The sequence below is a fragment of the Nematolebias whitei genome, chromosome 3 (genome assembly GCF_014905685.2).
Source record: "Nematolebias whitei isolate Nwh7 chromosome 3, NemWhi1, whole genome shotgun sequence".
Lineage (NCBI taxonomy): Eukaryota > Metazoa > Chordata > Actinopteri > Cyprinodontiformes > Rivulidae > Nematolebias > Nematolebias whitei.
In genome coordinates, this window is record NC_056500.1 from 57894884 (window position 1) to 57904045 (window position 9162).

Here is a 9162-nt window from a genome sequence, read left to right on the forward strand (position 1 = left end):
TCCTGTCTGCACTACTGGGTTCGTTCCTGACCACCAAATCCTGACATCAGCTGTGTATATATGTCTATGTGCAGGAGTTCCGACACATCAACAGCTGTGTGCGCTCTAGAGAGCTGTCTGGAGACGCTCCTGTGTATAAAACATGCCTTGTCTGCAGGGCGCACATAAAGCATGAAGACGCTCCCTGCTGGACATGTGGTCCGCAACTCTCCTGGACTGGAGCAACTGCGTAAAGCTGACACCCCACCGTCAGCTTTACCCAGCTGACAGGAGCATGTGCTCAAGTTGGTGCGCATAGTGCGGCTGGAACGTGCGCGTAGTGCGACTGGAACATCCACTCCACAGACTTGGCAATGGCTCTTCTTGTTGTATTTTTAATTAATGGTAAATGGTAAATGGACTGTACTTACATATATAGCGCTTTTCTATCTAATCAAGATACTCAAAGCGCTTTACACTACAATCTGTGCCTCATTTACCCATTCATATAGCACTCTACTAGATCTCTACAAAGCTAATTGAACAAATCATTCTAAAGAGACTAATCAGTGCTTTATCACATTCATACACCGATGGGACGCACATCAGAGACAATGAAGGCTTCAGTGTCTTGCCCAGGGACACTTTGGCATGTGTCTGCTGTTGGATTCGAACTCCCAACTCTTGCATTGGAGGACAACTGCTCTAACCACTCAGCCAAAGCCACCCTCAAAATAAATAATCCAAATAAAAATGTGCAATGACTTTGGACATGCAGAGATTTGCCGGATCCGAGGAAACAATTGCCGGAACACAGTTGGTCAGAATGAGGGAGTTCCCAGATCTTGTTCTGACAGGATCCAGCTCAGATTAACAACTGGTCTCTTCCCGATGGGACGTGTCCGGAACACGTCATCAGTGAGGCATCCAGGAGGCATCCTAACCAGATGCTCGAGCCACCTCAGCTGGCTCCTCTTGATTCAATTCAATTCAGTTTATTTATATAGCGCCAAATCACAACAAAGTTGTCTCAGGGCACTTTACAGGAACATTCACATACATAAAAGCCAATTAGTTAAGTTCTCTATCTAAGGAATCTTGATGTGGAGAAGCAGCGGCTCTCCTCTGTGTCCTTCCCGGATGACCGAGCTCTCTAAGGGAGAGCCCAGACACCCTGAAGAGAAAACTCATTTTGGCCACTTCAGTGTTTCCCCTACCATTATACAAGCGGGGTGTCCCGTCAACAGAACCAAGGGCCCTGTCTACCGAAAGCACCCCACCCACCCAAACCACCTGTCGGTACTGACGTAACGTGAAACTAGCAGCTGGCATTGCAGGTACACTAGCTAAAAAGCTAAGGACAGCCTCTTCCCTCATGCTAAACACTCATACTCCCCCCCCCCCCCCCCCGCAAACACACACTCGAAAATTGTTGGTAAAAACAGCGCACGTCCCAGATGTGTCTCTGTCTTCCCACACACAAAAAACTGTCTGTACAGACAGTGCACGACTGAGACGTGTCTCTGTCTCTTTCTTCTCCCCGACCTCTGCTCTAAAACTGTAAAACTGTCGGTGAAAGCAGTGCGCGGCTGTGTCTCTGTCTCCACACCCCCTCTAAAACTGTCAGTATAAACAATGCTCTGTGCAACTCAGGACATGTCTGCATCCACCCCTCTCCACCCCCCGATAAAAATCACAGGTGAGATGAGCACCCTGCCATGGCAAGTTATCTAGGGGAAACAATGCGCTTGTATCTGAGATCTCGTTCTTTCTGTCACAACCCAAAGCTCATGACCATAGATGAGAGTAAGAACGTAGATTGACCGGTAAATTGAGAGCTTCTTCTTTTGACTCAGCTCTCTCTTCACCATGACAGACCGGTACAGCGCCCGCTTCACTGCAGATGCCGCCCCTATCCGCCTATCAGTCTCTTGCTCTGACACTGGTCGTACAAAGACCTAACAACCCATATCAAAGGGTCTGGTACCCCATACTCCCAGAGTACCCCCCACAGGGTTCCCCGAAGGACGTGGTCGAACTCCTTCTCTAAGTCCACAAAGCACATGTAGACTGATTGGGCAAACTCCTACACACCCTCCAGGACCCTCCTGAGGGTGTAGAGTTGGTCCAGTGTTCCATGACCAGGATGAAAACTGCACTGCTCCTCCTGAATCTGAGGTTCGACTATCCAACGGACCCATCTCTCCAGAACCCCTGAATAGACCTTACCAGGGAAGCTTAAGAGCATGATCCCTCTGTAGTTGGAACACACTCTATGGTCCCCCGCTTTGAATAGGGGAACCACCACCCCGATCTGCCAATCTAGGGGAACTGACCCCAATGTCCACTCAACATTGCAGAGTCGTGTAAGCCAACACAACCCCACCACATCCAGAGCCTTAAGGAACTCTGGGCGAATCTCATCCACCCCTGGGGCCCTGCCAACTCTGAGCTTTTTAACCACTTCGGTGACCTCAGCACCAGAGATTGGAGAGCCCGACCCAAAGTCCCCAGGCTCCGCTTCCTCAGTGGAAGATGTGCTGATGGGAATGAGGAGGTCTTCGAAGTACTCAGCCCACTGACTGACGACATCCCAAGTTGAGGTCAGAAGCATACCACCTCCACTATAAATAGCATTGGTGGTGTACCGCTTCCCCCCTGAGACACCGGATGGTGGACCAGAATCGCCTTGAAGCCATACGAAAGTAATTTTTCATGGCCTCTCTGAACTCCTCCCACACCTGAGTTTTTGGCTTAGTGACCATCCGAGCCACATGTCGCTTGGACTGCCAGTGCCCATCAGCTGCTCAAATGGTGGGGGAGGATGCCGATCAGACCTGGCAGGCCCAAATATATTGTGAGGGTCTGCTGGGAACATCTGACAGAGTCTCCCATGAGACGGAGCTTTAACTCCCACCTCCGGGAGAATTTCGAACATGTTCCAGGGGAGGTGGGGGACACTGAGTCCGAGTGGGCCATGTTCCGTGCCTCTAATATTGAGGCGGCTTATCGGAGCTGTGGCCGCAAGGTTGTTGGTGCCTGTCGCTAAGACAACCCTCAAACCCGGTGGTGGACACCAGCGGTGAGGGATGCTGTCAGGCTGAAGAAGGAGTCCCATCTGGCCTTTTTGGCCTGTGGGACCCCAGAAGCAGCTGATGGGGGTTTCACATGTGAAAATGTTATGTCCACATATGAAGTTTACGCATTTTTCTGTAAAGGTGTGAATATTGGCACTGGCAGCTGTCTTCCACTTGTGAATATTTTTTTTACCATATAATGAGGGACTTTAAATTGATTAGAAAGAGCTTTAAACCTTTCCCAGATTGATGAACAGCATCAGTCGCTCATCTGAGCTCATTGCTCCTGTCTTTCCGCCCTGGCATTGTGTTAACACACTGTATGCTCCAGAGCAGCAAACTGATAAAACTCCTACTTTTATAGAAGTGGTCACACTGATGGTGATCAATTACTCAATACATTTATCAGCAGCTCCTTCCTCCTACTGTCCATCTTACATCATTTCGAAGCAGAAAGTGAGGAATTAGTTGTTTTTACACCAGTTTTTGTCTTTGTTTTTGTTAAAAAAAATAAAAAAGTAATGGCATCTATTGTGTTTTTGTGCTCTTGAGATTAGAGTTCAATAATTTTAGAAGCTGGTAAAAACCAGATCATTCTATATTATGTCGTACACAAAGCCCTAAAACAGAAAGAGTGTGAGGTGGCATGGTGGGTAGAGCTGTTGCCTCTCAGGGAGAAGGTCGCCAGAGCGAATCCTGGCTGAGGGGGCTTTTTTTGGTAGTTTGCATATTTTCTCTGTGCTGTGTGGGTTTTCTCCAGGTACTCCAGTTTCCTCCCACAGACCAAAAACATGCATGTTAGGCTGATTGGTGACTCTAAATTGTCCCTAGGTGAGAGTGAGAATGGTTGTTTGTCTCATTTGTCTCTGTGTGTCCCTGTGATGGACTTGAGACCTGTCCAGGTGTCTCCTACCTCCCACACAGTGACTGCTGGATATGGGCAACAGTGACCTCCATTACTCAAAAAGGAAGAAGCGAGTATAGATAAAGAATGGATGAGGGTGGACTTTCTGTTTGTCATGGTTTTAGGACATAACGCCTCACTCACAGCCTTGAGCTCAATGTCTCCACCCATTTTGAACTCTACGGTCCGGCCCATGATATTCACTCCCTCGTTGCCACGAATGATTGCCTTTCCATCTCCCTTGATGTTCAGATCTGATGCTGCACTACTGGTGATCTAAAAACCAGTGACAAAAACACACATCATCATCATAATGGAATACCAGTAAGCTCATTTTTACTTGAAAAATGCATGAGACGATTCTCATTACGTTTAGATCTATATTTTGAAATTTGTTTGAATATCAAGGCATTTACATCTTTGGTTCATTCAAATAAAACTGTCTTAACTTTCAGCTTATGTCACTGCGCATAACATTTTAAACTTCAAAAAAGTATTTTAAACTTCTTTAGCTAAGAAAATAAAACATTCAGACAAGTTTTTCCACTGTAAGGCAGTGTTTCCATCCAAGTTAAAACTTTTTCCTCTTTACACTGATAACACTGTTTCAGATTAAGATATTCTTTATTGTTGTTCACACCACATGTGGTACATGTGGTGGAACAAAATTATGTACACAGGGTCCCAGTTACAAAAATAAAATGTAAAAGAAAAACAGTAATGAGATCTAAGATATGAACTAAGAAAAACATCAACTAAATATACACCAATACCATAAAAACAATAAAAACATTACGCCGAATTATTGGTAACTTTTTATTTCTATGTTGATGAGTTAATTTTTGAAAACACTATGTTATTTTACCTTAATGGAATGTGAAATATTAGCACCTCTGACCCAGATTGTGAAACACACAAAACAGGTGAATCATTTTTTTTCATGATACACACCCTTTCAGTTGAAGCCTTTTTAACACTGAGGACTTTGACTCCTTTTGGCAGATGGAACTCGTGGTTTTCAAAATCTGTACTAAAGAATGTGGCCTGTGTCCGAGGATCTGTGAAGGATATGCCAACATCACTGACGACCGAGGTCTTGTCCTTCTCCACGCTCAGCTTTGTAGTCCCTTGCTGGAACACTACCTGTTAACAACACACATGAAACACAGAAGGTAGCTCTAAATGTGTCCACACAGTGTGCAATTACACTTAAAAAAGCAGAGTTTTATTCTTACTGGATTGTTGTTTCCAACAAAGACCAGATCCTGGTCTTTACGGCCCCCGACTGTGCTCTTGTGCAGTGGGTGAACGATCCCCATGTCTGCTTTCTGCTTAAAGCGCAGCAGGCCGCTCTCATGGAATTCCATACTGTCGCAGCCATTCGGCCCGATGCGAATTACTGTCCATATTACCAGCGTGATCTAAGAAACACAAGGGTTGTGGTAGACTTTAAAACCTCACAAGTCACATTAAAAATTGTTTTATAGGAAAGTACAAGTAAGTATAATCATGTTAGAGGAACGCACGATGAGGTTAATCAGGGCAAGGAGGAAGAGGAGGACAATAATGCAAACAGCCATGTTTCCTTTGCGCCCTCTGAGGCCTGTTTTATGAAGACGCTCTTCTTCGATGGGTACGTAGCCTGCTTTGAAGTTACTGTTGTGTTCCTTGTTGATGTTGCGCCTTTCTATGGCCTTTTCTCTCATGGACTTCTTCACTGGCCCATTGGAGCTTTCCTGAAAGGCAAAACAAACTCTGAGGTGTAGCACAATAACCCACACGAATAACCGCTACAGAAAACTACAAAAAAATTGTATTTCATTCTGATTATACATGTCAAATAAGTTTTCCTACTGCAGTTTTATTTAATGGTCAATAATGGTGTGCCACAAGGCTCAGTTTTAGGACCCACTCTTTTTACAATTCATATAAGTAATGTAGGTCAAAACATTCCTGACCCATGACGACATCTCTATGCAGATGATACAATTGTTTATTATCAAGCTAAGACAGTTACCAAGGTTTTCCAGCTAATACAGTCTGCATTTCACATCATTCAGTCAGATTTGTTCCATCTCAAATTGGTACTAAATGCTGAAACCAAGGGGATGTTGTTTTCAGAGAGAAAGTTGGTGCCAACAGTCCTTTGTTTTTATTCAACCTTTATTTATACAGGCTAGTCTCACTGAGCCTCGAGGACTCATTTACAAGAGAGACCTGTTTTAAACAAAGAACACAGATGAGGTACAGACAACAATAGACAATCATATAAAAGCATATAAAATGAAAAGTAAATACAAGTAATGACATAAAAATTAAACAAAAACAGTTACACTATGAAGCAATGTAAAATACTAAAAACAGGTACATGTCTGCATTGGTTTTTGCCGTGAACTTAGCAGTTGTTTAAAATCCTGTAGAGAGGTCAAAGTAGACAGCTTCAGATCTTTTTTCCAAGGTATTCCAGGTTACAGGAGCAGAGTAAGAGAAGGCCCTTTTGCCAAGTTCGGTCCGCACTGAGGGAACACTGCATGTAATAATATCCTGCTGTAGAAGCACTGACGGAGTGACATGTAGGAGGAGATATATGAAGGCAACAGACCAATAAGTGATTTAAAAATGAAAATGTATCAGTGTGAGAGTCTGCCTGAAGTTAATGATGACCAGTTAAACAGTGGGTATGTTTACATGGACATAAGTAACTGGATCAAATGGCGGTCGGAATAAAAGTGTGTCATGTAAACACTCCGTTAGGGTTATTTTTTGTGTATTCGGCGCAATCCGATAAAATTTATGATCAGAACGAAACGGGTGGTTTACGCCAATCAGTAACCCGATTGGTGTGCATGTAAACGCTTGATCTGTTCGTTTTTATCTGATCGTGAAAAACTGACCTGACTGCGCATGTGCGACTCTGCCATTTCTGCCTGGCTAATGCTAATAATACTAGCATGTCAGGGGAGCAAAACTGGTCGGTGAGCGACAACATTTCTACTAGAAACTTTGAAAGAGCTCAAAATGATCTCTATTACCTGTAGCTCAGTCAGGGAGTGCAATAACGTCTCCACCATCATTAAAACCTGTCGCGGGTCCATTTTGGGTGCTCAGGTTTGTTTACGTTCACCCCGGAAGTAGAACTTCTTCTTCTGTGTTTTTTTTTAAGGAGAGTTTACCACTCTGCGCATGTCAGTACTGCTGTTCAGAACAAAGCCCGCTGCATGTAAACGCAGACTAATTGACACATTTCAATCCGGTCAAAGAATTCTGCGCATGTAAACATAGCTACTGAATACAGGGTACGGTAGTTACAGCCAGTTATGAATCTTAGTGCACCGTGATAGACAGCGTTAAACATCTGCAGAGTGCTTGCAGGAGTGTTCATATAATGTCACCTAGGGCTGGGCCATATCATATTGTTCACGATAATACAAGTAAAAAAAGCTTGCCCGGGAAAATAAATTATATCATGATATGCTAATTTCATGACATAATACGTCAGAGCGCCCCGTTCCGTTAACAGAACTGTGCGCGCTGAACGACCAAACTGAACAGCGCTCAATAACCCAGGTATACAATCCAACATTTTTCAGTCAGGTCATCTGGGCAGTTTCTTTCTTCTTCTTTTTTTTTTTGTGCTGAAACGTTTCGCCTTCGATAAGGAAGTCCTGACTGAAAAATGTTGGATTGTATACCTGGATTATTGAGCATGAACTTTGTTGTTTTCAACCAGTTTGACAAGACTGTCAACAAGGAAGAGGGCCGGCAATGGAGGAGGGGGCGTATCACAAGCAGAACTGGTTTGTTCCACTTTGGAGTAAGCTGTTGGGGGAAGAATCAGTTTTGTTGTGTGTTTCCTTGACTGATGAAGCTTTCCGGATCAAAGGCGAAACGTTTCAGCACAAAAAAAGAAACTGTCCAGATGACCTGACTATGATTTCTGGGAGGTTTTTATATCCCAAAATTTATCGTTATCGCCAGAATGCTCTGAAATATCACAATATTATATTTGAGCTATATCGCTCACCCCTAATGTCACCGTAGTTAATGGTGGGAATGAAAGTAGCAATTACAAGGCGATTCCTAGCATTCAGAGTTAGACAGGATCTATTTCTGAAAAATAAACTCAATTTTACTCTTCCTCCTATCTCCCATCACATCTGCAAAAAAAATAATCTGTCTGAGGAGTTTCAGTCAGGGTTTAGAGCACAGAAACAGAACTAGTGAAAGTCACTAATGATATTCTAATTATACTAATGATATTAAATCACTAATGATATTCTCATGGCTTCAGACAATGGACTTGTGTCAACATTGGTTCTGTTAGACCTCAGTGTCATATTTGATACAGTTGATCACAATAGTTTACTACAGAGACTTGAATATGACATTGGGATTACAGGAACAGCTCTAAAATGGTTTAAATCATATTTATCTGATAGATTCCAGTTTGTAAATATAAATAGTAGTCAGAGATTCTTTATTGTCATTCGCACCACATTTGGTACATGTGGTGGAACGAAATTATGTACACAGGGTCCCATATTTTAGTTTTCTGGCTTTAGCATTAGCACGTAGCCTCAACAGAACCCCTGCCCAGCATCCTCTCTTTTTAAGCCGGGAGCAACACTTCCTTTTTTGCCCATTGGAACGCCTCTGTCACGAATCACGTTCCTTAGATTATATTTTCTGTCTCCTGGTTCCTGTCCTTACCTCCTGGTTCGACCTCCCGGCTCCTGGACCGACGACTCACCTGCACATCACCTCTCGCTCGACCCCTTGGATTATTAAGCCTTCTGTCTTTGGTTCTGACCTTCGCCTGTGTAGTGAACTAAGCCTGAGGTCAAATCCTGACCTTAAGGACCTTATGGGACAGAAACTGTCATTTCATTGATTTGAATCCAGAAATACAGGTTGACCCATCCTGAGACTTTCTTTCTTGAATTGATCGAGTGAAAGAACACTCTCTTTTCTATTATCATTACTATTTTACAAATGTTTGATAATCAAAGTGTTTTAGTTCAAACCATTTTTAGATGTTGCAGTGAACTAATCATTTTTAATTAACTGTGAAACAGTAATAATGATTTTTAATCCTCATGCAAAGTGGAAATCATGTTGAGGTCTGTTACAGAGTAATTATGCATTTTCTGATTTTCTGTCTTTGAATGAGCAAGTGTAAGTTGGTCCAAGGTTGGAGTCAAA

General features: G+C 43.4%; 2 protein-coding genes across 3 annotated transcripts in view; both read right to left on the reverse strand.

Moving 5' to 3' along the window:
- Positions 1–9162, reverse strand: part of dcun1d4 (DCN1, defective in cullin neddylation 1, domain containing 4 (S. cerevisiae)) — a 42756-nt gene that overhangs the window by 22319 nt on the left and 11275 nt on the right. The window lies entirely within an intron of this gene.
- Positions 3653–9162, reverse strand: part of sgcb (sarcoglycan, beta (dystrophin-associated glycoprotein)) — a 12528-nt gene continuing 7018 nt past the window's right edge. The window contains exons 3-7 of the mRNA XM_037697754.1: positions 5487–5715; positions 5196–5381; positions 4912–5103; positions 4105–4236; positions 3653–3676 (exon numbers count right to left, since the gene is read on the reverse strand). Of these exons, the coding sequence (XP_037553682.1) occupies positions 3653–3676; positions 4105–4236; positions 4912–5103; positions 5196–5381; positions 5487–5715 (763 nt within the window). The remainder of the gene's footprint in view (positions 3677–4104; positions 4237–4911; positions 5104–5195; positions 5382–5486; positions 5716–9162) is intronic.